We start from the raw sequence: 27,840 nt of genomic DNA on the forward strand, positions 1-27,840 counted from the left end.
GGTTTGCAAATCAAAACTGTTAGGAACTCTTATTTTACCCCTTTGGAACACAACTTTAGCACTGTAATACAAGATAGTGGTACAACATGTTTTCCTGTTTATAGACAACCAAACTAAAATATATTATTTATTTTGTAAAGCAAAGGATACATTCATTTGTGTAGCAAACAGCCATTACTGATATGTTTTATATAACAATTTGTTTTATACATCATGAGTTATTTCCTAAATTACCCTTATGATTAATATGCACATCAGGAGCAAATGAAATTTTATGATTTTTTTTTTAATGTTTGTATTTATTTTTGAAGGAGAGAGTGAGACAGAGCATGAGCGGGGGAGGAACAGAGAGAGAGGGAGACACAGAATCTGAAGCAGGCTCCAGGCTCTGAGCTGTCAGTACAGAACCGTGAGATCATGACCTGAGCCGAAGTCGGACGCTCAACCGACTGAGCCACCCAGGCGCCCCATGATTTTGTTTTTTAATGAAACGGCTCTCCTAAAGAAAATTATTTTTTTGGCAGATATGCCAAAATTTTAGACAAATAATTGGTAGTTGCAATTATAATTTGAAGGATTTATTTTATGTGGAATATGGCACTCTTTAAAAGATACCTACATATATCAAGATTTTCTTGTGGATTAGTTTGAAGTCTCTTTTATTCCATAAAATTTCTCCCAACCATATTGACTAATACCATCCATCCACTTGTTAAGTGCCAGATCTTTTTTTTAAATATTTGTTTATTTTTGGGAGAGTGCAAGTGGAGAAGGGATGGGAGATAAGGGGGAACAGAGGATCTGATAGGCTAACATCAGCGAGCCTGATGTGGGGCTTGAACTTATGACCTGAGATCATGACCTGAGCTGAAGTTGGATGCTCAACCAACTGAGCCATCCAGACGCCCCATGCTAGATCTTTTAATAGTCTTTCATAGTGCTAACCTGGTACAACACAAGATTGATTGCAGGAATTATGCAATCAAGTTATCAATACCTTGAAAACAAATATAAAAGGTTACGGGACAAGGACAGGGCTTTTAACTTTTTTCCTTATAATCTATGTTATTTTCTAAAATTTATTATTAATTCGTGATTATTTTTCAATCTTATGATATTAAAAAACTAGTTCATGACACCCTTCTTGCTGAGATCTCCAGTGATTTTTTTTTTTTTAAGCTGGTGCTTACCATTTGAATTAATAGACAGTTGAAACATGATGATAAAACATTTTGTGGAGCTAAGGTAGTAAGATAGGACTTTCAATTAGTATTTTGCTCATAAAATAATTAAAGACCAGTAATATGTTTATAGTGGCCATTTCCTGTAGATTAGGATTTCAAGTGTTACTGGAGTAGTTTTGATTTTGTTCCCCCAAACATGGTCATAGAATTGTTGCTTTTTTCCCCTATATTTTTGTAGCATTTGTGTCACCTTCTTCTGTCTTCAGCTCCTAACACAGATATTGATTATATTTGAAATGGGACTCTCAAAGGAGTTACTTAAGGAAGGGAATCACTGTGGATTCCAAGTCTTCAACAGTGTTTCTGTGAAGGTTTACATTTGTGTTTATTTAGAGTGTAATTTTCTTTTATTGTTTCTGACTCAGTTTAAGATGCTACCAGAACTATTTCAAGATGATGAGAAGGCCATCAGTCCAACCTCAGCCACCTCATCAGGGCGCACGCCCCTCACCCGCACTCCTGCAAAGCTGACCAAAGGTAGACCAGGCCAGACAGCCAAAGAGCACAAGAAAACAGTGGGGCACCAGGTGAGTTCAGGGAGCTGCCACTGCAGGGCTCCTTCCCCTCAAGCTCAGCTGAAGTCTCAGATCTTCTTCTGTTAGCACCCCAGAGGAAGTGAAGAGAGACTAGAGCTTTTACTGTGAGAACATGTAAAACCCCTCCTGCTCCTCTCTACCCAGGCTTAGACCCATGACTGTTTAAGCCTTTCCCCAAATAATTTTCTCTAGGTCTTCATTCTGGTAGTGCATATCCTCCCTCACAGACCACTGCTGCCTTTTGTTTGTCCTCTGGTTCTTTCCTCTCTGGATTTGTACAGAGCACCAGCTCCCTCAGTGCAGGAGCAGAGGCCTCTCCTTTTTTTGATGTCCTCGGCTCTGTGGGGAATAGGAGATATTAGTCACATATGTAGTGTCTGGACAAAGCTGGGTGCTCTGGATGGGAAGCCAGTCAGCTTGCTTTCCTGTGTGGGGGACCCTATGCCCAGGTAAAATAAGAAACAGGGACTGAGCAGGACCACAGCCTCCAGGCTTGACCCTGTGTCCCTAATGGTAACTCCAAACTGGCTGTACGCCCCCATCCTCCTGCTCACTTCCTGTGCCCTTGTAAGTCCCCTGCTTCTTTATTAGTATCTTGCAGCAGAATTTCCATTATACGTAATTAAATGGATTTAATATTCTTAAAGAAAAGTTATATTTTTAGTCAAAACTCCAAGTTCACAACAAAAAGCTACAGAAGCGTGTGTTCAAAGGGTGGGGGTTGGGTGAACTCTAATGGAAATGATGGACTTTGGGTGACTGATTTGTCAAAGCAGGTTCATCAGTTGTAACAAATATACCACTCTGATGAGGACACTGATAATGGGGGAGGCTGTACCTGTGTGGGGGCAGGAGATATATGGAAAATGCATATATCTTTTTTTTTTTTTAAGAGAGAGAGAGAGTGTGTGTGTATGTGCAAGTGAGTGAAGGGCAGAGAGGGAGAGAGAGAAAATCCCACGAGGGGCAGAGAGAGAGAGAGATTTGGGGCTTACCTGAAGTGGGGCTCGTGTTTTTACTCAAAGCGGGGCTCACCTGAAGTGGTGCATGAGCTCACCCGTTACAGGACTCAAACTCACAAACTGTGATATTATGACCTGAGCCAAAATCAGATGCTTAACCAACTGAGCCACCCAGGCACCCACATCCTTATATCTTCTATTTAATTTTGCTATGAACCTAAAACTGCTCTAAGAAAATAAGTCTGTAAAAAAGGAGTGGCAGGGAAAAGTGGTGGGAGGAGAACAAATGTATATTTAGTAGAATAAGCCTGTATAAATGGCAGAGTTTAAGCAAATCTTAACCTAATGCCCTGTATTCTTAAATAGTAGCAGCCCCCCTTTGAGGCTGGATCAAATTCATAGGTGGCAAAATCATCTCCCATAGTGTCATTAAAATTTTTTTAATTGTTTTATATCATCATTGATTTTGACAAAACCTTAATGTCCCTTTCTGTTCTGTTTTCCATGCAGTTCCGAAACTCCCTTCACCTGCTTATGGAGACCCTCAATGCCACTACCCCTCACTATGTGCGCTGTATTAAGCCTAATGACTTCAAGTTCCCATTCACGTAAGTATTTCCCAACTACTAAATTAAAAAGGGTTCACCTCCCATAAGGATTTCCATACCAACAGAAGGGAAAAAATATTTGGGTAAATTTTGTTTGTTTGTTTTTGTTTTTTAGTTTTTGTTTCCCTTTGAGAATACGATAACAAATTAGCGGTAAATCAGCAGGTGGTCTTTTAAAGATTTTAGAAGTTGAGGTCAACCAAGCATTCTACCTTCTGTTTTGAATTTATTCTAGTTCAAGATCTTTCTGGGCTTTGTTAATTTGGGCATTAGTTAACTCCAGAGCTGGATTGGATAAGGCTGCGTTGGTGAATGTTCACAGTTCTCTCTGCTACTTTTCAACTGTTGACGCCATCAGAGAATGTCTACTATTACCAAATGTCTCATCCTACACAAATACCATGTATAAGGGAGAAGTTTTTTTTCTTTTTCCAAAAAGTAAATATTTATTTCTCTAATTTTGAAAGTAATGCATGTGCATTGCAAAAACAGTTTTTAAGAAATATAAAATAGGATAAAAACAATCAAAAAAACATTCATTATACCCTGAGAGATAACTGGTATTAACTCACATAGATCCTTCTTGACCAACCAACATCCCTTCCTTCTCTGCTCTGAGTGTGTGTGTGACAGAGACAGAGACTAAGAGGGAGAATGAGAAAGAGACAGTAATAAAAGGAAGCAACTTGTGCTGTAATTGCTGTTTTGTATCTGTTTTTAACTTAATATGGATACTTTACATGTTAGAAAGTAAAAATCCGTATTATCGTTTTAATGACTACATAGTATCTCATTGTATAAACATACCATCATTTATTTAAATTATTCCCTGTTGATGACCATTTAAGTTATTCCAGCGATGCTACAATAAATATATTTTGCCAAACATTCTCATATATTTGCCTGATTATCTTCTTAGGATAATATATTTCCAGAAGTAGAGTTTCTGGGTCATAGATTAGGCAATTTACCAAAGGTTGTAATAATTCACACTCCCACCCTATAATGTATGAGTGCTCATTTTCCTACATCCTGCCGATCCTATCCTCTGAGATTCTGCCTTAGAACTGCCTTCAGAACTGCAGGGCAGTTCTGAATGGTGCCGAGAAGCCCTTCCTGGAGGAAATGGGAGGCAGGAAAAGCTGCCACAGCCAGGGCCACTCTCCTGGACAAACCTAGGGGTGTTACTTTCTATTAGCCAACCCCATCTCCCACCACCAACAGAACGCTTGACAAGACAGCACAGCAGGAGGCTCGGATAGGGCACTCCAGGTTTAACTGGGGGTCTACAAAGAGTGATCATCCAGCAGGAAGCAGGCCTCGCTACTTCCTCTTCTAGTGTCAGTTTAATGTTACACGCCAGTTAACGGCATGAGTAAATATGAGTAAAATAAACATAACATATATAAGATACAATACAAAATAAAAATATTTCTCCTTGATGCGGACACTATAAATGCACACACAAAGTTGAATAGCTTTTAGAACACCAATATATTTTTTTAAATAATTGAATGGGGCATATTTAATTTGTTCCTCTTAGAGAAATCTCCAGAGCTGGCCAGTTTTTATTCCAGGTAGGTGTATAGAGTGAGCTAAAGAATTAAGAAAACAGCTCATCAGGCCAAGCCATTTAATGACTATAGGCAAAATAGAGAGGGGCTTGGGGTTTTTAAAAATATGCTCAGTGGTATTCTTTTGGGTCTGTGGTATGAGCTACAGATAATGTTTACAGCTCTTAATCTTTCCTGCTGATTGTCTCCTCCCCACTGTCACACAGAGTTTTCCCTGTTGATCACTGCTCCAACTTTGGAATGTTTTCTTTTCTAATTTATCCATTTAATTCTTTACAAAAGAATTTATTCTCTGGACTGAGGGGAGTACTTTGTGGCTATAACCAGGCTTCTTTGTGTATTACTCATGCTCACTTTTACACATAGGTTTGATGAGAAGAGGGCGGTGCAGCAACTGAGAGCGTGTGGTGTCCTGGAAACCATCCGCATCAGTGCAGCAGGCTTCCCCTCACGGTGAGCGTGGCAGTTTTCAAATATAAGGAATCCTATGGGAGACATTCTTACCTCTTTAAATAACCTGATGTGAGTTTCTTTACATAGGTGGACTTACCAAGAATTTTTCAGTCGCTACCGTGTCCTAATGAAGCAAAAGGATGTGCTGAGTGACAGAAAGCAAACATGCAAGAATGTATTAGAGAAACTGATAGCGGTAAGAAAGATTTTCACTTAACTTTATCTGAACAGGTATTGGCCAAAGGCCTTGTGATTGTAACATTTGAATGCCCTGGGAAATACCACTAATCCAGATTATTTGGGGGTGAGAAGGCGGGGGGCACACTGTGTTAGAGGTCGAGGCTCACTGTGTTTAGGATGCTAGCCCTAGTGAGGGTGATGGTCTACTATCAGGAAACAGAATGAGGCCTGGACCCAGACTTGAGACACATTCGTTTTAGAGTTTGATCATTATCAGTAAAAGTTTACCTCGTACTTACTTATGGAAGATAAAAGACCAGGTACTGTGTGATTAAAAAAAAACTAAGTCTTGTCCTAAGGCAACATAGTCTGTCTTGGAAATTCATTCATTTTAAGGTAAGTATAATATGCCTAGTGTCTATCAAATACTAAAGAAATCAGAGGAAGGCAAAGCACATCCCACGTGTGCTATGGGAAGGAGGAACAATTTCATGGAAGATGTGTGTTTTGGTCAGGCCCAGAAGAATTGGTAAGATTGTATAAAAGTAGAAGGATATTCTACTAGGGGCAAGTGTGAAGAGGTAGGAAAGCATAGAAATTGCTCAGAAAATGGCAAAATGTGTTCATTTTGCTATATAAGATTGGTGTATGGCACAGTAGGGAAATGGTTAAGAAATGTAGGTTGGTGTTTGAAAAGTCTTGTATGCCGAGCTAGGGAGTTCTCAAATTTCAGAATACATCAGAGTCATCTGGAAGGCTTGTCAAAAAACAGATTTCTGGGCCCCATCTCACAGAATTTTTTATTCAGTGGGTGTGGAATGAGCGCAATAATACGCATTTCTAACAAGTTCCCAGGTGATGCTGATGCTGGTCTGAGGACTCCATTTTGAGAACCAGTGATCTAATTCATGAAGAAATTAAGATTCATGAGAGGTTTTCTTAGAAAATATTTTCACTTGTTTGACACTAATTTGGATGGATTACCTAACTTTGAAGTAATTAGTCCTAATTATTAACTATTAGCTAAATGTAATATCTCTTCTTTGGTAATAAAACCTTTTTTTTTTTTTTTTTTTTTTGAGGAGCTAAGGCCACTATCTTTGTAATGTATAATAATCATGTTTTTTGAGTTTGGACCAACTTCTTTCTATCCTGGGTTCAGAAGGGAACAGAGAGCAAAAAGTAGGGATAGTTCTCCACCTCATCACCCAGACCATGCCAGGCCTGGTTCAGGGCTCTACAGGGTGGTTTGACAGAGGAGGCTATATGGTAGAAGAGAGCAGGGGTGTGGTGGGGGAAGCTGAGATGAGACGGGGCAGGGTGGGGGGTGGGGAGAGGAACCACCTTCTAGCTCTGTTTAAGCTGTTTAGGTCTCCAGCTGGGCTTCCTATATAAACTTTTGTGATTTAAATTGAAATAATTTTACATGTTTTACGTATACGTGGAGATTTCTGATTTTGTGGGTTCATGTGCAAGATGGATAGGAGATACTTATTTACCCTGAAAAGTAGTTTTCTTTGTTTTCCCTTAGAATTGCAGATCATGGTAGTGATTATTATAAATAAATCCCACTCTTCCTTTGACATGAGCATGGTTAATAACCTGCTTCCTTCTAGATAAAGTGGATCAGAATGCAATAGGCCAAAAATAGCCTGCATATCTTGTAATCCAAAGTCAATGAGCAATATAAGTGATTATGGTTTTGTAAAAGGAGTTTTGAAATTTGTAGAAGGATTTTAGATACATGTGTAGGATTGTGTTTGTTTATTTTTCGATTCTGTTGATAAAAGCAACAGATAACTGTTGAAAACTTAACTCTTGATATGAATATGCAAAATTTTTTGTTGTTCGATTCTAATTTTGTGTGCACGGCTTCCTGCCTTTTTCTTCATGCTGGTGTTTTTGTCCCTTCAGCTTTCTCATGGAACATACAGCCTGATGTAATACTTACAGCCTGAGTCAGTCAGAGGGAGTGTCAGCATCTCCATTTCCTTGAGATATTTAAAATGCAAATATGCAAATAATAGCTGCCTATAACTCACAACCAAGTTTTTGGCCTCTGATAATAATTCCAGGTAGAATTATTCTGGAAAATAACTCTTAAACTGCAGTTTTCCTTACAGTCCCTTCTATTTGCTCAACTTACATAGGATAAAAAATCTGGCTCCATTAGTTAATTATGATGTAGCCCAAGTTTTAACTACTAGCTTCATCCCTTTACTGATTCTGCTTTTAGATATATTTTTTCTCTTTTAAAAGTTCACTTACATGGTCATCATTTCTACTTCTGAGTATACAATTTCTTCCAAAAAATAGGACAAGGACAAATACCAGTTTGGTAAGACAAAGATCTTTTTCCGTGCTGGTCAAGTAGCCTATCTAGAAAAATTGAGGGCGGACAAGCTGAGGGCTGCCTGCATCCGGATCCAGAAGACCATCCGAGGGTGGCTGCTGCGGAAGAAGTACCTGCGCATGCGGAAGGCGGCCATCATTGTGCAGAGATACGTGCGGGGCTACCAGGCCCGATGGTAGGTCTCTCGGCGCCTGTCCACCCTGACTCAGGGCCCCTGGCATTGGAGAGCTCATTGTCCAACTGAGGACAGTTTTGAGTGGTCTTCCCATTTGAGAAGGCAATGCCTCACCTCTTCTTAGTTTCAAAGAATAACAGGTTTACTCACAAGACAGTAAATAGAATAAAATTTCACTCACCCTTATGAATGATGTAGATTCATCTTCAAAAAAATTACAAATTACTGCCTACTCATGTCCCCAGTATTTTTTAGACTTTGTACTTTTATGTGAGCTTGAAGAAATCATCTTTATTTATTTTTTTAATGTTTATTTATTTTTGAGACAGAGAGAGACAGAGCATGAATGGGGGAGGGGCAGAGAGAGAGGGAGACACAGAATCGGAAGCAGGCTCCAGGCTCTGAGCCATCAGCCCAGAGCCCGACGTGGGGCTCGAACCCACGAACCGTGAGATCGTGACCTGAGCTGAAGTCGGACGCTCAACCGACTGAGCCACCCAGGCGCCCCGAAGAAATCATCTTTAAATTAAAATAATCATGAATATGTTCTTGTTAATAATGATTCCATTGAGGAGTTTTTAGGAGCAATTAACTGAGGAGATCTGGAGGAGAATGACACTTCAGTGTGATTACATATGAGGATAATTTTAATTTAGGACTGTCAGTAGGAATGAATTAATGATGAAGAATTTATGCCCAAACAGATAGATTAGGGATAAATAGACACATTAGCAATGGCACTTCTAAGAAAGCTTGTGGTAAGTAAGCATAGGATGACTGGACAGCCAGTTGGCTATGTAAAAGGGACAATATGCACTGTTCTAGAAAGAGCAAACCTTTTTCAGCTTCACTTTCTTTATTGTAATATCAGGTAATGTGGGACATCCTACTTTTCTGGGTTAGGGAAGGCTCAAATCAGATAATGAGTGCAAAAATATTTGGGGGAGCTATAAGTTGCTATACAAATATAAGTGATTTAACATGTACATTATTAGAACAATGACAATGGAGGTACTACTTATTATGCTGAAGATACTGGTGCTTTAAGTCTCTACAAAACTTATTCCTGGGTTTGTCTGATTACCGACAACATACTGCTCTTTTCTTTGGCCAGCTATGCTAAGTTCCTGCGCAGAACCAAGGCAGCAACCATCATTCAGAAATACTGGCGCATGTACGTAGTCCACAGGAGATACAAGATAAAACGAATGGCCACTATTGTTCTTCAGTCTTATTTGCGAGGCTACTTGGCCAGAAATAGGTACCGCAAGGTGAGGCATTATTTCCAACTTTGTTTATTCATTCCATGAACATTAATCAAATTCTACATCTGTATAGAATACCACGGGGGTTCCTGTGGACATAGAAACTGAAGGGAGACAACCAACAATTGAAATATATTTTTAAATATTAAATAAGTACATATATTTATTAACAGGATAGTGGATAAATTACCTCCTTTTCCCCCTTTTATCTTTGTAATTTGAAAAAAAAGTGTATTAGTTTCCTATGGCTGCTGTAGTAAATCACCAACAACTTGGTGTCTTACAAAAACAGGAATTTATTCTCTCAGAGTTCTGAGGCCAAAAGTCTAAAATTGGTATCAATGGACCAAAAACCAAGATATCAGCAGGGCTGTACTCTCTCCAGAAGCTCTAGGAGAGAATCTGTCTCTTGCCTCTTCCAGCTTTTGCCAAGTGGCTGCTGGTGTCCCTTGTGTTTGTGACTATGTCACTAAAGCCTCTGCCTCCATCCGCACATCATCTTCTCCTCTGTGTGTCTAACTTTGCTTCTTTTGTCTGTCTCTTATGAGAATGATTATGATGGATTTGAGGCCCACCCAGATAATCTACAATAATCCCCCTACCTCAAGATCCTTAATTTAACCACCTCTGCAAAGACCCTTTTCCCAAATAAGGTAACATTTTCAGATTCCAGGGATGAGGATCTGAGGTCCTTAGGGGCCTTTTTTCAGCCAATTATGATGAGCTGTGAATAGGTAGAATATATGACAGATGGGCATAAGATAGTTCCAAGAATGAAACAACCTTAGAAGAATTTAACATGGTGAAAAGAAAATAAATTACATTAATGTGGTTACAGTTGTATTGATTAGAATATGATGCTTGAGACATTTTTGACAAATAATCTTTATAGCTGGCAATAATCAACATGACTATACATAATGGATCACTAGATTAATCTTAATCATCACGTCTGACAGTATATGATTTTTATCTCTTATTTTGGCAAGGCTTTGAGTCTGTCCTTTAGGATATACTCTACATAAGACAGAAATACAGTCTGGCCATTAGAGCTCTGTGGTCATCATCGTTAGAAGGAGCATCAGTAGGGTAATTTGAGAGACATGTCTCTGGTCACAGACAATGCGTGAGCATGACCTAGGTCCTATTTATATGTTTATATTTCTTATTTTGAAATAATTTTAAAGAATAAGGAAAAATGAAAGTTGATGAGACTTGAATGAGCATATTCTATAGCTCTGTTTTAAAGAAAATTTGAAGACAGCTACTCTAGGTCTCTCTCTCTACCCACACCTTCTGGTGCTCTTTCTCTACAAGCATGAGCTTTCAGGGAGGGAATAGCCTTGTTAATCTTGACCTTTTTGATACAACAAACTGGTTACCCTACTCCCTGCCGCGCACTCCCCCACCATTTGCCTCAGGAACATCTGAACCCGGTTGTGGGGCCATTGGTTTAGCAGAGGCAGGCTCTGGCCAATTCAGCTCCCACTGTGACTAGATGTGGCAGGGGTTGCAAGTTAGAGGCTAACTCACATTTAGGCCAGTAGCACCCCATTAGTGCTTCCTCTAGCTGTGTTCAGTCCAAGCTTCCCCTTCATGGGATTTGGGGATCTTAAAGGGAGAGCAGGTGTTATTTAATTTTTCTGACTCACTGATGGACATGAGATTGAGAGTGGAAGCTCTCTATTTACTGTTTCCATTTGACTAAATTTCAGAAATGGACCAATGTCTGAAGTAACGTGGAGAGAAGGAAATGGAATAGGAAAATGGCATTAATAGCTTTGCCACTGTGTGCTTTTGAGTTTTAAATCTGAAAGCCTTCAGTTTCCATCACTGAGTCTAACCCAGTTGGTCACTAGTCATCCGGATGAGATTAGGGGCTCCCTCAGGATTTTGATGTTCTGTGAGAGCTCAGTATACTGGGTTCACTGCAATGTGAATCACGGCGACTGTACTGAGTGGAACCTGCAGGCTGCCTTAGCATTAGGAGAGCAGCCAGAAAGGGCGGCCTTCAATTGTCAGAGGGACTAGTAAGATCTCCTAAACACCTATGATTTTTTTGTATTTGGTCATTTAAAACTTAACCACTTATTTCTTAAATGTATTCTTTAGAATGTTACCTTTTTTTCATTGTTAAATAACCTAAAAAGAGAAGCTATTCTTTTAATGATTTTATTAAGGTACTCTCTCTTTTTGAATAGTTTCAGAGATTTTTACATATAAAAAGTTTCACAAGAGATACTTTATGTCCATTTGTAATAATTGCTAATAAATACTTAATTAGGTGTGTACATTTATTTATTTATTTTTTTTTTTTTATGGTACCATTTTAATGGTGTGTACATTTAAACATCATCTATATCACATAAGAGTTATCTCATTAAACCTCAAGGTCCTTGGAAGGACCTCAAGGTTTTGCTAGTTTAACCTTTCTTAAAATTCAAGAATTTTTTCCCTATCATTTCTGGAAATTGTTTATAAACTCCCTACTTGATGGTTGTTATTGACAAATTCATTTCATAAGGCAACTTTTTATTATAAGTTGTTTGTAAATTTAGGGTAATATAATTTTTTTTAGACAAGATGGTATAAAATCAAAATTAAGATTAGTTTACTTCACTTCAACTTTTACTTTTCTTTTGAAGCTTCTCCCTACTACCTTTGCATTTCCTAAATGGATTCCAGCTACATTTGAAATAGCAATGGGAGATCCTCATTAAAATGGTATTCCTCAAATATGGCAAACAAGAGTGTTATTTTTTTGTTTCTGGGGGATAAAGTCAATAAATCAGTAACAAACTTTGCAGTGCCCCTAGCGTTGGCTTCTATAGTCAGCTTGCAAGTCATGCCTCATGTTTTCAAGCATCCACCTAATGAATGGTCATATGGTATCAGCAGTAAGGGTGTGGGGTGGGGGGTGGGGGGGTCAGTGTTTTATTTTAATACTACAGGGTTCTATTCTTTTTATAGGGATCACCTATTGCTAACAGAAGTCATATACCAATAAGAAACCTAATGTGGTTTTTTCTTTGTTTTTAGAATTGTTTTCCTTTTAGTATACACATACACAGCATGTATGTGTATCCTCTGCTTATCATCATTATCATCATATGTATACATATAACATATGAACATAACACAGACTTTTATATGATTCTCAAATCACCTTTCATTTTATTTATTTTGAGGGAAAGAGAGAGCGGGAGAGCACACGTGCATGCGAGCAAGGAAGGGGCGAAGAGAGAGGGAAAGAAAGAATCCCAAGCAGCCTCTGCACTGTCAGTGTGAAGCCCAATGCAGGCCTTGATCCCACCAACTGTGAGATGATTACTTGAGCTGAAAAAGTCTGACACTTTAGCACCTGGCGCCCCTGAGTCTACTTTTTAAATCTCCTTTTAAAATAATTTTGTGCCTCCGTATATTTGTGCCATGTACAATCCATATAGCACATTGTTGGTTCAAATTTTGTATCTTTCCCTTTAGATAGTTTATGGATTCCATATAATGTTGAACCTTGAGTCCAGTCCAGGGTCTGACATTACCTGTACTTACCTCTTCTGTGCAGATGCTCCGTGAGCACAAAGCAGTTATCATTCAGAAGTGGGTCCGGGGCTGGCTGGCTCGTATCTACTACAGGAGGAGTATGCATGCCATCATCTATCTTCAGTGCTGCTTCCGGCGGATGATGGCCAAGCGTGAGCTAAAGAAGCTCAAGATCGAGGCCCGCTCTGTGGAGCGCTATAAGAAGCTCCACATCGGCATGGAAAACAAGATAATGCAGCTACAGCGCAAAGTTGATGAGCAGGTGTGTTTTATTATTTAAAAAAAATTATTTTTCTTAATGTTTATTTTTTTTCTGAGTGAGAAAGACAGACCCTGAGCGGGGAGGGGCAGAGAGAGAGGGAGACACAGAATCCAAAGCAGGATCCAGGCTCTGAACTGTCAGCACAGATCCCACTGCAGGGCTTGAACTCACGAACCATGAGATCATGACCCGAGCCGAAGTTGGATGCTCAACTGATTAGGCCACCCAGGTACCCAACCAGGTGTGTTTTAAACAGGAGCCCTGAGAGTGGGGCATGCTTGAAGAACTCCACTGGGATTATTTTCAGCAGAATCTCCCCTTATTTTACTTTTCAGTCGCAGCAAAAAGGTAAAATAATAATGACAGTAAGGAGTACGGAAATGGTAACAAGCTTATAGGTAAGATTATGATTGCAAGGACTAAGGGAGGAAATTTACAGCCAGACCTTAATGCCCAAGAGTCATATTATACTTTATACTTTCTAAATCTCTTTTGTCATTATCATTCATTTGCATAAAGTATAATGTTCCTTTTACAGATGAGTCGTTTAGCATTGAGATGGCAAAAGAAGCAGGAAGACGTCTGTGCTTTGGGGGAGCTTACAGTCTATTTGCAGAGATAAAATTTGATTTCCTAGAGATAGTTACTAAGTAATATTTTAGCACATGCAAATGATACAATGGTAATTGGTAATATATAAATACTGAGGACAGCAAAAAAAAAAAAAAAACAAAAAAAAAACAAAACCACACACAAACACACACACACACAAAAACCCAAAAAACAGAATAAAGCAGGATCCATCAGGAAGGTTTTCTGAGTGGGAGGAGTTTTAAGGTAATAAAACGATTTGTAAGTAACTTGCGATTTTGTGATCATTTTATCATTTTTAAGAATCACTTGGGAGCATATGGCTTTTATAGAACATGGATTTGTTTTCCAAAGCAAGTATAGATGTTTCTATTTCTGGCTTAAGAATAGGAAATTAAGAATTTACTGTGGTACTTACCTTGTGACTGTGAGAAAATCACATCCATGCTACAGAATTAACTGTGCCTAATCTTTTTGTATCCCTAAGAATAGGCCTTAATTGTAAAGGTTGCAGTTAGATACTCTATTGTTGCTGTGATGATACAGCATGAATATGATCAGTAAATAAGGTTATCTCAAAATACATTTGATGATACATATGTTTACTTATTGTTACTTATGTATATGTTTAAAAGAACAAAGACTACAAATGCCTCATGGAGAAACTGACCAATCTGGAAGGAATATACACCTCTGAGACTGAGAAACTACGAAGTGACTTGGAGCGTCTTCAACTAAGTGAGGAGGAAGCTAAGATTGCTACTGGACGGGTTCTCAGTCTGCAGGAAGAAATTGCCAAGCTCCGGAAAGACCTGGAACAAACTCAGTCGGAGAAAAAATCTATTGAGGAGCGTGCAGATAGGTACAAACAGGAAACTGAGCAGGTAGGATCTAGTTATCATATCCCCATCTACTCCTTTCACCAAGGAAATGTGCTGTCATCATGACCTGGCCCATGTGGCTCAGTGTTGGTTTCAACTGAAGGTGAAATACAAATGTCAGTTTGCTTCCTGTTCCTTATTAGTATTTTCCAAGCATTTCTCCCACATGATGCGTCTTTTAGTAGAATCTTTTGACTGTAGTAAGATCAGAGGCAAAGAAGAGAATTAAAGGCCACGTACCTACTCTCACTCTTACTTTAAATACATAGGTCTGGATGAAGTGTAGACTCCTTTTTCTTCAAAAGAGTTAACATGATTAAGAAACCAATCAAACCGTGAAATGTCACTAGCTGATAGTAGAGACCTTATGGAAACCCACATCAGGGCTGTGTTAGAAGTCCGAGAGAGAGAAATCCAAATGTCTGCACCCTGAGGATAGCCAGGAGCTGCTGTGCAGATAGAACAATAACAAGAATGCCTGCTTATTGGTGCTTCTACATTACACACATTTATATTAACTTCTATTAGAATTTTATTAAATACGAAAAACATTAAGGTTCTCAAACAGCGATACAATGTATTGTTTAAACAAAAGTACCTCAACATAAAGCTTACTTGAAAAAAGTGATAGATTTTCATAAGTTCCACTAGTATTACCATTTTTAAGTGAAAACAGATTTGACTGTTGGCTGTAACTACTGGCAAAACTCCCAGTTTCCTATGCTTTTTCTGTATTGACTTCTGAATATTAATACAGCCTATGCAGTAAAAACCTTGGAAAGAGCTACGATGCAATTCAGATAGGATAGTGTACAATCTTTCCATGGTGTTCAGGGTCTTAATAAAATACTTCCTCCTCTGTCTCTAGCAGATCTGAGTTCTGTCTACAGAAACAACGCCTTTAAAACACGTTATTTTGACATGATAAACTTACTCTATCAGAATTCAGATATGCATTGAAAGGGATATTCTTGAAGCTTAAGAGCTCCTTTTCATTTCCTGAGCCCACAGAAGCTTTTCAGATTCCTCTGAGTCCATAGGGTATTTAGGCTTGGTAGGAGTATTCTCTTTTCCTCTTCAAAGTTAAGTTCATACCTTTCTAGTCTGAAAGAATAGCACACATGAACAGATTGAGATTTTTCCTTTCTTTTTATTTCATTATCTTCTGCTTTCCCCAGAGAGAGCTATAGGCACTAACATAAATTCTTAAAAAAATTTTTTTAATGTTTATTTTATTTATTTTATTTTTTTTGAGAGAGAGACAGACAGAACGTGAGCAAGGAAGGGGCAGAGAGATACACACAATCCGAAGCAGGCTCCAGGCTCTGAGGTGTCAGCACAGAGCCTGACACAGGGCTTGAACTCACAAGCTGTGAGATCATGACCTGAGCCGAAGTCCAATGCTTAACCGACTGGGCCACCCACGTGTCCCAGTAGGCACTACCATTAATTGTTTTGAGTAGAGTGTAGCGATTGAGAAGAATGAAAAAATTCCACTGTGATAGCCAGCTTTGTGGTCAGAAAAGGTACATTCCCAGCCAGGCTGATCAAGGAGCTTAGAAGGTACACTAGACCTGTGGTTTGTACCCAGGAGTGTGTATCAGAATGTCCTGGAGAGTTTTTAGAAACATGCCTGGCCAAGCTCTAGGGGTGTGGGCTAGGCACGTGTATTTCAAAGAAGCAGCATAGTTTACTGGTTGCACCCCGCTGACAGAGCAACTTCTTTCACAAGCACATAGGGAACTCTGGCCTTTCTACTGAGAGCAGCTATTAAGGCCATATCAGTATGGAGGGAAGAGATTGAGCCATCAGAAGGAATACCTTCTGGACTGACTTCTGTTCCGGCACAGTATTCCTATCTAACCTCCCTGGTCTTTAGGGATTATCAGTCACAGAGCCCTCTTTCTCTGTCTCTGAACTCCTGATAGTTTTCTCTTTATTATTAAAGCTATTGCTTTAACATGTGACTCTTGATTTCAGGGTCATGGGTTTGAGCCCCACATTGGGCATAGAGCTTACTTTAAGAATGAATGAATGAATGAAGCTATCACTTTAAGAGTTCCTTAAATTTATGCTTAGAGAAAGAAATTCAAATTTCACTCATCACAAACACATATTTATTTCAATGATGAACTGAGTAAATTATAGACTTTGCACAGTTAACCTTTGGCTTTGATTTTTGCTTCCTCGGAATCCTTATCCAACTGGGAACTAGAAAGTGAAAGGTCAATGTGTTTTATTATGTGTGTGTGTGTGTGTGTGTGTTTCAAAATATACATATACGTAACATAAAATTTACCACTTTAACCATTTTTAAGTGTGCAGTTTTGTGGCATTAAATACTTTCACACTGTTGTAAGGCCAATGCTTAAACATGGAATAAAAGGACCAGTTTGCAACCTTGTAAAACTCTTAAAAGGAGATGAAAGGGAAATTCTCTTTCTCAAGACAGACAGCAGGGAGCTTCAGAAGGAATTCAGTGAATTCCAGAACCAAAATGCCCTTCATATCTTTCTGAACCTTCTTAATCTCTCTTAATACCTGAATCACAAGTACACATAAGTTTTGTGTTAGGCTGTTGAGGTGAGAAGGCATTATCATTCCTTCAAGAGCAAATACTTACTAGGTGTCAGGCAGTTGCTAAATGCTCAAGGTACAAAGTAAAATAACAGCAGTTATCTCCATCCTCCAGGAATTTCTAGTCTATTGGGGAAGGAAAAGTAAATCATTTATAAGGGCTGTAACAAGGGACATACAGGGTCCTGTAGGAGAGACACCCAATTGGAGGGAGTTTCCAGGAAGGCTGTCTGGAGTAATTCTTGAGCCAAGTTTGAAAGAAGACTAGATAGAACTAGGCACAGAAATGGGGCACAGAGATGTGGAAGTAAGGAGGGACTGCTGTGTGGTCTTTATATTCGGTACTGGGTGTCCTCTGTCTACTGCAGCCACCTGAGTTTATTGTTTTATTTTATAGCTGGTATCAAATCTGAAGGAAGAAAATACTTTGCTGAAGCAGGAAAAAGAAGCCCTCAATCATCTTATCGTGGAGCAGGCTAAGGAGATGACAGGTAAGGCTCGCGTGGCCATAACCTACAGTGCTTCAGCCAACCTCAGACCAACGTTTTCTAAGTTACAACTTTGCTTAGAGCTTAAATGTTTTAAAAAGTTGAGATTGTCATCACTCAACTCAGGAAGTTCCAAGAGGCAAGCACAGTAAGTATTTTGTTTGATTTAGTTGGTGAACTCGTAAATCTCATCTTTCTATGTACGAATGTGAATTCATGTACAGTCACTATCATCTGTAATTAAAAAAAATGAATTGTTCTGCATTTATGATGTTACTTATGACTCATAGGATTCTATTGAATTAGGAAGAAATCGTGAGCTAATACGTATGCATGTCTATTTACTTATTTTTTGCTAAACCAATAGATATTATTCTCCCAAGATAAATTACCTTTTTTCCACTAAAAAAGAAAAAAAAAAAAAGCAACTCTAATTTTTTGAATAGAAAACTAACTAGATGTGGACATTTACTCCATTTTCCATTTGTAAGATAGATAAGAATTATGATAATTTACAAGTAGTCCACATGTAAGTAAACATGGGCTAAGAAGATGTAGATCTAAGCTATAGTAATTGGTGGTGGAGACAGGGAGAAATAAATGGATTGGAGCAAAGATACAGTATATGAAAGAATCACCAGAACATTATCCTTTTTGATGTGGTATTCAAAAAAGGGATAAAAATTTTCTAAAGTTTTGACATGAGATATTTCAACAATAATGATGTGTTATTACTAATGAGTAAAATAAGGGGGGAAATACTTGTTTATGAGTAAAATTAATGAGATCAGTTGTTAGAATGTTAAATTTTGGATGTCAGCTGGGGCCTCTATATAGAGATGTCCTAAAAACAAATTGAGATTAAAGATTAGAGACAGAAAGAAATAGGCCTTAAGGTACCATTAAAACTATGATGGTAAGAGAGCCCTCTGTGCCTTTTCCCCTACCACCTCCTCCCTACTAAAGGGACTAATGTAAAGAAAAGAGAAGAAATCTGAAATTAAGCCTTATAGGATGTCCACAGGTAAAGGATAAGGTGAAGAAAAGAAACCAGAAAGGAAAATTGATAGGGGAGATTGAAACAGTCACTGAAGACATGGAAAGAAGGCTGCTAGGATGCAGAATGTAATGGAAAGATCCAGAATGATGAGAATACTTCTGGGAAATTGTAAAATGTTACTTGAAATTGGATGAGAAGAACAAAGAAATAACATTGGATTTGCCTAGGGAAAATTTCTTGGTAGCCTCAGGCAGCTTCTGCAAACTGGTGAGAACAAGACAATTTATAGAATGTCATAGGGAGAAGAGATTCTTTCACTCATTCATTTACACATTAGTAGAGCCCTACCTTAGGGAAGCACTGTAGTGGGCACCAGGGAAGCAGTGGAAACAAGGCACTTGCGGCCCTTGCCCTTATGATAGAGCTGATGGGGAAAGAAATGGTGAAGCTATCGAAGCAAGCAGGGCAGATTAAGGTCTAGTCACAAAGCATGAGGATAAAGTGGGCCATATAAATATTAGGAAGTTTAATACATTTATAAATGTGACTGGTTGACTCACTGAGTTAAAACATACAGCTGAGATCTGTGGCTTTTTTACTTTGCTTTATTTATAGTCAGGGGCTCGTTTCCAGTCTCCAGATGACATCCCAGGCAAATGCAAGCTGCTGGCAACAGAGCGAGCAGAATGGGGTGGTAAACGGAAAGTTCAGGGTGCCCCCCACAGCACACAGGAGAAGTAACAACACACATGACCAGACATGGGGATCTTATCTGGTTAGAATTGGGAGAGTAATAGGACTGGGGGCGGTTCAGCATGCTGGAAAATGTAAGATTTCAGCCTGGGGACTGAGGTGAGCAGAGAGTTGACTGTAGCAAAGGATAGCTGTGTTCCTTGAGAGTTTGCCACTCCCTCAGAGATCTGAGAACTATCTCTGACTTTTTGACAGAGTACACTAATTTGGACAAAAGAATTTTGTGATAGCCTGAAACAGAATATTGAAATAAAAAAATACAGTACTTTAGTTACTAGACAATGACTAGTAGAAGTTTATCAAGGATGTGCCATAACCAGTGAATGAACTAGTGGCATTGAATCCATAGTATATGGAAGAACTCAGTAGATGATTGTTGTTATTAACAAACAATTTCATTTTTTTGTCATGGTATTTTCTCTTTCCCTACATTCAATAAGATACTCTTCATAGATCATGGTGGTAAAAAAAAAATTCTTTGCAGAGAAGCTGGGAGTCAGTGTAAATGTTTGTACTCTTGACTTTTGTAGAGCCATCTTTATTATGCTTTTCTCTCTTCTTTCTTTCAGAGACTATGGAGAAGAAGTTAGTAGAAGAAACGAAACAACTGGAACTCGATCTTAATGATGAAAGGCTGAGATATCAGAACCTTCTGAATGAGTTCAGTCGCTTAGAAGAACGATATGATGACCTCAAGGAAGAGATGACTCTGATGGTAGTGAGTAAAACACTTGATTTTTTTTTTTAATGAAAACACTTGATTTTTTATGGCAACTTATAAAGGCAGATAGAATAGTGGAATGAATCCCCGTGTACTTCATGTACTTATTACCCAATTCCAAAATGGCCGACACACTTCTACCCCGACTCTATCCCTCCTTCCCACCCTATCCAGTGGATTGAGTTGTTGTAGAGAAGATCCCACAAATCATATAACTTTATTCATAAATACTTTGCAAAGTCAAACATTTTAAAGACTGGACTGTAGGTTAGTATAAAGTCATATAGCTGGACTTCATTTTATGTATTGGATGACTTCATGTAAAATTTGCATATAAAGCAAATATTTATATAATTGAGTATTTCCTTCACTAGTTTTTGTTACAGTTTCAAAGATATATTCCTGCAAAAGGAAAGTTCAGCCTCTATTTGTAACAAATTATTTCATCTATTTCAAGAACTCTTCTGCATCTACCAATGTATCTTTTATACTTTTAATAGTTTCACACAGCCTCTTACTTCTACTTATCTTGCTGTCAGGAAACAAAGAGTTCCCTAGCTCTCTTGTTCCCTGTAGGTGCCAGCCTTGAAGGTAACCTGATGGTACCCATGGCTAGAAATGCTCTGAAATATGTCTTATAAAAAACAAGGTAATCAGATATCTGTGGCAGAGAATGTTTGCTTCAAATTTTGCCTTTATCTGTACCCTTTGACAATGTTTTTTAAATATGACATTTAAAAAGGGAAAATAAAGGAGATTATGTAACATACAAAAAAAAATGAAATAAATGTATCACCTTGAAGATGAGAAAATCTAGTCTCAAAGAGGTTAAAAAGCTAATTTGAATGCCAGTTGGACAGTTATTTCAAACCTTGCTACTCTATCCTGATTTGAACGTGGCAAAGAGAAACTATAAGAGTAGGTCACCATTATCCTTATCATTGAGAAATCAAAAGGAGCCTCATTAAATCTTGTCTTCCATGCTCTCCCTGCTGCAATCTTCCTCCTTTACATTCTCCCATCTTTAGCTTTCCCTAGAGTCCTTTTCCTCTGTCTTTGAATATCATGTTCCCCAGAATTCCATTCTTGGGTGTATTTTTATCCTATTTTCTAGATAACTGTGCCAGCGTTTATGGTTAATTTATGCTTTGGTTAGCACTAAGCTTTGTGTCCCATGAGGTGCTTCTGAAGACACTAGTTACTTGAGATGTTAAGAAGTGGCATTGGGAAAAGAAATGATTGAGGTCAAATAAATGTGAGAACCACATTTATCTCTGTTGAAAGAGAGATAAACAAATTTTTTCTCCCTCAGAATTTCTGGGATTCTTTAATACTGCATGTCTTGTGAACCTCAGAAAATAAAATGAGACAAGCATGTGCCACGTGTACATCACTTTCTGAGCACATTCCTGGAAATGTCTAAAAAAAGACCCTCCAGTAATGGCCATCCTCCAGCAACTTAGCAGGGCTATTCCTTCCTGCTGAGCAAGTCTCTGCCTGCTACCCATTCTGTTCCCAGAAGTGCTGTGGAAAAAGGAAGATGTAATCAAGTTCCAGGGACAGTTTAGCTGCTTAATTTCTTATTTCTCAGCTTATAACCCTCTCTTTTGTATGCCGATGACTCATTGTCCTTCCTTTTGGGTAACAAAATGGTCAGAAGGAGGGAAAAGGAAAATAGCAGAGGAAGGAAGATGAGAGTCTACTTGCTTCCTACTCAGCTCTTCATTAGGTCCCCTTTCCTAGCTCCAGACACAGTGAAGATTGCAGTCTTGGTAGAAAATATTTGCCAAGAATTGCAGAGAATTAAAAAATGGACTTTATAATTTAGGAATAAATAAATAATAGCAATATCTTATTTTAATGTTTAGGTAGGGACTTCGCAACTAACAGATGGGTACTCGACTAATCTATCATTGACACTGTTCTGCAGATGCAGCTCTCACTGCCATAATGCTTAGGAAGCATTTATGGTAAATAGACTCCTCAAATGGATGGCAGGAAACTTTAGGGAGGGGGAATTGATAGACTGCTTCAGCGCTTCTGGTAACCTGTGATACATGGGCCAAAGTTAATGGCACTGATTACCAGTGATTACTAGATTTGTTGGCCCTGGTACCAAGAAGTGTTGTCGGATTTTTCTCCAGGAACATTCAGTTGTAGAGCAGAAGGAAGAAAATACTAAATCCAGGGCCAAGGAAATTCAAGCAGACAGTGAAAGGATAATGAGGCAATGGAATACAGGCTTGTGAAGTGTTTAAAGATAAATTCATTCCAAGTAAGGAGGGAGTCCTGCGTGTCAACAGTGGGGTCGTTAATCTTGACGAAGGGAGTAAGACAGGTCCAAGAAAAGAAGGAATTATTGGAGAAATGACAGATAAGAGGAGGCATGAGATGCAGATCTTGAAGGAGCACTTGATGATCAAGTAGTATGTTTGTCCTTGTAATTGAATAGCATATGGACTAAAAACTTGGGGAACAAAAGGCAATGCGTGAGGGAGTTGTTGCATTACTTCAGAGTCCTAACAATTATGGCAACATCAGTTAACATTAATTGAATCCTTGTTACGTGCCAAAAACCATGCTCTTTACTTGCGCTATCTTATTTAATCCTCACATAAACCCTCTTAGGTAGATAATATTATTATCTACCTTTTTCTGATAATGAAGGTGAGGCCTGGAGAAGTAAGGGACAGAAAATGGCAGACCTGGAATTCCTACCCAGCTCTCTCCTATAGACGCAGAGCATTTATCCACTGTCCTGTAAACAAAAGTTACGTTAAATCACAGACATAGCATTGCTTCTATTCATACCTTAAGCTATTTGTTGTTTGGTAATACATACATGAGGAAAAATAGGGGTCTAACTCATCTTTAAATAAGCTTATTAAAACCCTTTGTCTCCGTATTTATATGGACCTGGGTTTTTGTTGGTTTTTTTTTTTTTAAATGTTTATTTATTTTTGACAGAGAGACAGAGTATGAGCGGGGGAGGGGCAGAGAGAGAGGGAGACACAGAATCTGAAGCAGGCTCCAGGCTCTGAGAGGTCAGCACAGAGCCCGACGCGGGGCTCGAACTCACGGACCATGAGATCATGACCTGAGCCGAAGTCGGACGCTCAACTGACTGAGCCACCCAGGCGCCCCTGGACCTGTTTTTCTTAATGACACAACCAATTAATAAACAGCGTCCCATACACCTGTTGGCTGGGGCTAGGAACTTTAAGGTTGCCGGTGTATGTAAACAGAAAGTAAATCTGGGTGCCTTTGACTTTATGTGGAGTGATTGTCCCCTTTAGGGTGGACCCTAGCTGCTAGCTAGTTTCAGAAGTTCTGGTGTTCTTGGATCTTCCTTATGCACCAGAGTACCGGTTGCGGTGGCCTGGAGACTTTCAACTGCCCCTGGATGCTGGCTTTCCTTTAGTCATGCAGTTGGGTCTGTTCTCTATAAGCTTGGTTATGGGAGAAAGAGAGAGAGGCAAAGAAGCTCTTTGTGGCTTCTGGCTCTTCCTGCAGCTGGGGGAAGGAGTAAAGGAAATTGGACAGATGAAAAGTTTCCAGAGGTTTTTCTGGACATTTTCACCTCTTCTGAGGTTGGGGGGGGGGTGGACACCCCAGGAGTGAGGGGCACAAAACCCAGCCTTTTTATTCCTTCTTTCTTGAAGTCATTCTCTAACCCTTTCTCCTACACGAAGGAACAGACTGTAATTGCTTAACTTTTGTTTTCCATCAGCTTTCTGAATGCTAATCTCATAGGTACCACATGTCATAGAAATGTCACTTGGACTCCCTGAATCAGTAACTTCAGGACTTCAGAGGATTCTTGGAACAGCTTTCTTACCTCTCCTGTACTGCTCACACTTCCCACTGCTGACTCCAGAAAATCAACTCCATGCACAAAAATGACAGAATTTATAGTCACCTATGTAGAACCCCTCTCTTTTTTTCCACTTATGCTCAAATACAGTGCAGGAAAATGATTATGCTTTCATTAAACATATTTCATGAGCATTTTACCAAGGTGTATGTAATTGCAACACTGAAGTCAGTGTTTGGGTACTGAGGTGTTATACCTACACTTCACCCAGTGTGATTGGCTGCTCACAACTTTAAAAACCCAAAGGGGACTCTGCTAATAATCACAGATGATTTTCATTTGAGTATTTGGTTTTGTGTTCTTGTCATGCCCTGATGGTGCATCTTTTTCTTTCTTTGAAGAGTCCAGAAAATGACCCTTTTGTAAAGGTTTGGTAAGGACAACATGGAACATCGTATTCGGGCATGAGAACAGCAAGTCAGTGAGTGGGGATTAGAACCAAGTTAAGGTGGATGTTGTCTTAAGTATGACTTAACTTTTTAATTATGTTGTGTTAATTATTCTTGGTTTATTTGCCTTGCAGAATGTGCCTAAGCCTGGACACAAGAGAACAGACTCCACTCATAGCAGCAATGAGTCTGAATACACCTTTAGCTCTGAAATTGCAGAAACTGAAGATATGCCATTGAGGACAGAGGTACATTTTAGACACCAGGATGTGACCATGCTATCATTAACAGAGAACATTTCCATTGTGGGGCAGACCCCATTTGCCCTTAAATGTAACAGTCGTTTCAAACTATACTCATAAGTGACTAATGGGTACTTAATTAGCTTATAAATTATTACTTATATTTTCCTATATGTACTTGCTTATTTACTACATATATTTTTTTGTCAATAGACATCTTAACTTTTCATGTAATTTTGATGACCAGATTTTTTTCTTTTACAGTTCCCTTCTACATCTTAACATACCCTATTACAAAAAAACATAGCCTGTCATGAATTTATTTCAGACTGAGGTCAATTGTTTTGTCCTTGAATATTGTAAATAACCAATGTCCAAGAGTTTAGCAAATCTGCTACCTCTGTTTGATGACAGTTTTTACCAAAATAATTTTTTTCCACAAAAATGCAAGAAAAATAGCTTATAAATCTGCCTTACTGTTTTGTGTTATGGGGTATGAAACCAAAATGGCACATTACCGTAACTCCAAGAGTATGGTGACTTTACGTTAGATTTTTGCCAAACTAATTCTCAGATCTTCTTTTCAGATGTGATATTAGTTTCGCTAATGGATAATTCAGGCACAGCTCTTCTATTTTTATGTCACATTCTGAGAAAATGGCCAAGTCAGAAATAGACTGCTTCTGGCAGAACAGCCAAAGAAAATTGAATGATTCTTTCCCTTTTTGTCTTGGTTTTACTCAGGAATGAAATTTTCTGCCATCTAACTGTGTTCATTTTAAGGAAATATGTCATATAGTTGGAATCATACATACAAGAAGCCTAAGTTAACTGATCAAAGGTCACAGCTTATAAGTGGCAGATCTGGCATTCAAACTGAGGCTGGTCTGTTAGGAGCTCCATTCTTTACTTCCTCCCATCCGGGGACTTTACACTGCAGTTCCCCAGTGCCATTTCTGTCTATAGCTAACATTAGTCTGGGGACCATTGATAACAGCAGTCTGGCCACTGTGTAGCAGAATAGAGGTGGTTCCAGTTATTCGTTGCCATGTAACAAGCCATCCCAAACTTTGGTGGCTTCAAACAACAGCAATTTATTATTGTTCAAAACTCTTTGAATATTGATTCGGTGGTTCTTCTGCTCCACATGGTGTCGGTTAGAGCACCTCCCAGCATTAGCTCAGATGCCGAGGTTTTCTTCCTTGGGCTTTTCCATGTGGTTTCTTTATTCAGCAACATGACAAATAGGTTCTAAGGATGTAAGAGCAAAAGATGCCCGGACTCTTAGGGCCAGGCCCAGAACCAACATCGTGTCAATTCTGCCACACTGTATGGTCATAGCAAATTACAAGACCAGCCCAGACTCAGGAGAAGGAGAATAGACTTCATCTCTTTTTATTTTTTTAAACATTTTTTTTTTTAATAGAGCTTGATGGTGGGAGGTGGAGGTGCGGCACAGGGGGAGAGAGAGAGAATTTTAAGCAGCCTCCATGCTCAGCACGGATCCCCGTGACCCTGGGATCATGACCTGAGCTGAAATCAAGAGTTGGACGTTTAACCAATTGAGCCACCCAGATGCCCTAGACTTCATCTCTTGATAGGAGAAAAGACATTTGTGTTGGGAGAAATCATTGGTAGCTATCTTTGGAGACTGCCACAAAGATTTCAAAATTATAGCCTCTGAGCCTCTAGTGGATATGAAGGTTTTAGGATTGCATGCAGTTGGTCTTAATGGGAGTACTCATTCCCAGCAGTATGAGGGAAGTATGTTTACAAACTGTTGGCTTCAGTGCAATACCACTTGAGCAGCTCCTGCAAGGGAGGGGAAAGCCATGACAGAAAAGGGTGTTTTTGCTGCAGATTATTTTGTATTAAACTCAGGGCCAAGAGGCATCTTATTGATAGTTTTTCTTGAGGACATTATGTTTTTAATCTCAAAAACTCTTCTGCGCTTTACCTAATTTTTCTACTCTTTTCAAGTTTTGTCCAAATTCTTCCAGATTTGAGGGGAGGGGTAACCTTTTTGTTTCTAATTCTCACCTATATTCTGCTGAATCTTTTCCCAAATAAGAGTTATTTTATGGGCATCTGGATGTCTCAGTCAGTTAAGCATCTGATTCTTGATTACTGCTCATGTCATGACCTCATGATAGTGAGCTGAGCACAGAACCCACCCTCTCCTTCTTCTCTTTCCCTACTTGAGTGCATGTGCTCTCTCTCTCTCTCTGTCTCTCTCTCTCTCTCTCTCTCTCTCTCTGTCTCTCTCAAAAAGTAAAAATAAATTTAAAAAACAGTTATTTTAGAGTGGGATTTAGTACTTTGCTCATCTCTTTTGAATAATGAAGTATGAATTGTGCTCCAGAAATCACAGACAGATCTGGAGCATTGTATATTGTCCTTCACATGCACTGACCATTAGCAGTAGGTCGTGCACCTGGAAATCTTCTCTCACTAATAGGAACGACTTTTCACTGAACTAGTCATCTTGTTCCTTGTGACTAAGTACGTGCATTTGAAATGTAGCCTGCTCTGGTTAGGAAGGCTATCTTGAACATTGGACCGACTACAATAACTCTCCTTCCTGGAACTGAGTCCATAACTTTAGCCTCAGTCTCTCTGTGCCTCAGTTTCCTCATCTGTGAATTGATATGCTATTATTATTATGTTACTTTATAGTAAGTTGATAATTGAGGTAATTCTTAGAAAGCACTTGCAATGGTGTTTGGTACCTAGTAAGTGTTCGATAAATCCATGTTTTTGTTCTTATAAACAGGCTTCCAGTGAATATCCTACAATTTTGATGAGGTATGGTCAGGATCAGAAGGATAGAAATCTAGGGGTGCCTGGGTGGCTCAGTTGGTTGAGCGTCCGACTTCAGCTGAGGTCATGATCTCACTGTCCGTGAGTTTGAGCCCCGCGTCGGACTCTGTGCTGACAGCTCAGAGCCTGGAGCCTGTTTCAGATTCTGTGTCTCCCTCTGTCTCTGCTCCTCCCCCACTCATGCTCTGTCTCTCTCTCTCTCTCTCTCTGTCAAAAATAAATAAACATTAAAAAAATTTTTTTTAATTAAAAAATAAAAAAAAAAGAATTAATGTCTTTCTATCTTTGCCAAACCTGTGATTTGTTGTTCACGAGTCAGGCTGTCACCTCCACTGCTGTTTCCCTCTGG

The 27,840-nt window shown here is 39.0% G+C and overlaps 1 protein-coding gene across 7 annotated transcripts in view; it reads left to right on the forward strand.

Annotated features, from left to right (window-relative positions):
• MYO5A (myosin VA) overlaps positions 1-27,840 on the forward strand; it is a 188,585-nt gene that overhangs the window by 120,162 nt on the left and 40,583 nt on the right. For 6 of the 7 annotated variants that reach the window (XM_042988826.1, XM_042988829.1, XM_042988830.1 and 3 more), the window contains 11 exons: positions 1,610-1,771; positions 3,253-3,350; positions 5,291-5,377; positions 5,465-5,573; positions 7,874-8,085; positions 9,200-9,356; positions 12,916-13,155; positions 14,382-14,630; positions 17,602-17,695; positions 20,015-20,163; positions 24,564-24,677. In XM_042988826.1, coding sequence (XP_042844760.1) covers positions 1,610-1,771; positions 3,253-3,350; positions 5,291-5,377; positions 5,465-5,573; positions 7,874-8,085; positions 9,200-9,356; positions 12,916-13,155; positions 14,382-14,630; positions 17,602-17,695; positions 20,015-20,163; positions 24,564-24,677 — 1,671 coding nt within the window. The remainder of the gene's footprint in view (positions 1-1,609; positions 1,772-3,252; positions 3,351-5,290; positions 5,378-5,464; positions 5,574-7,873; positions 8,086-9,199; positions 9,357-12,915; positions 13,156-14,381; positions 14,631-17,601; positions 17,696-20,014; positions 20,164-24,563; positions 24,678-27,840) is intronic. The other variant, XM_042988827.1, reaches the window with a different exon arrangement.

Source organism: Panthera tigris, chromosome B3 (assembly GCF_018350195.1).
Source record: "Panthera tigris isolate Pti1 chromosome B3, P.tigris_Pti1_mat1.1, whole genome shotgun sequence".
Lineage (NCBI taxonomy): Eukaryota > Metazoa > Chordata > Mammalia > Carnivora > Felidae > Panthera > Panthera tigris.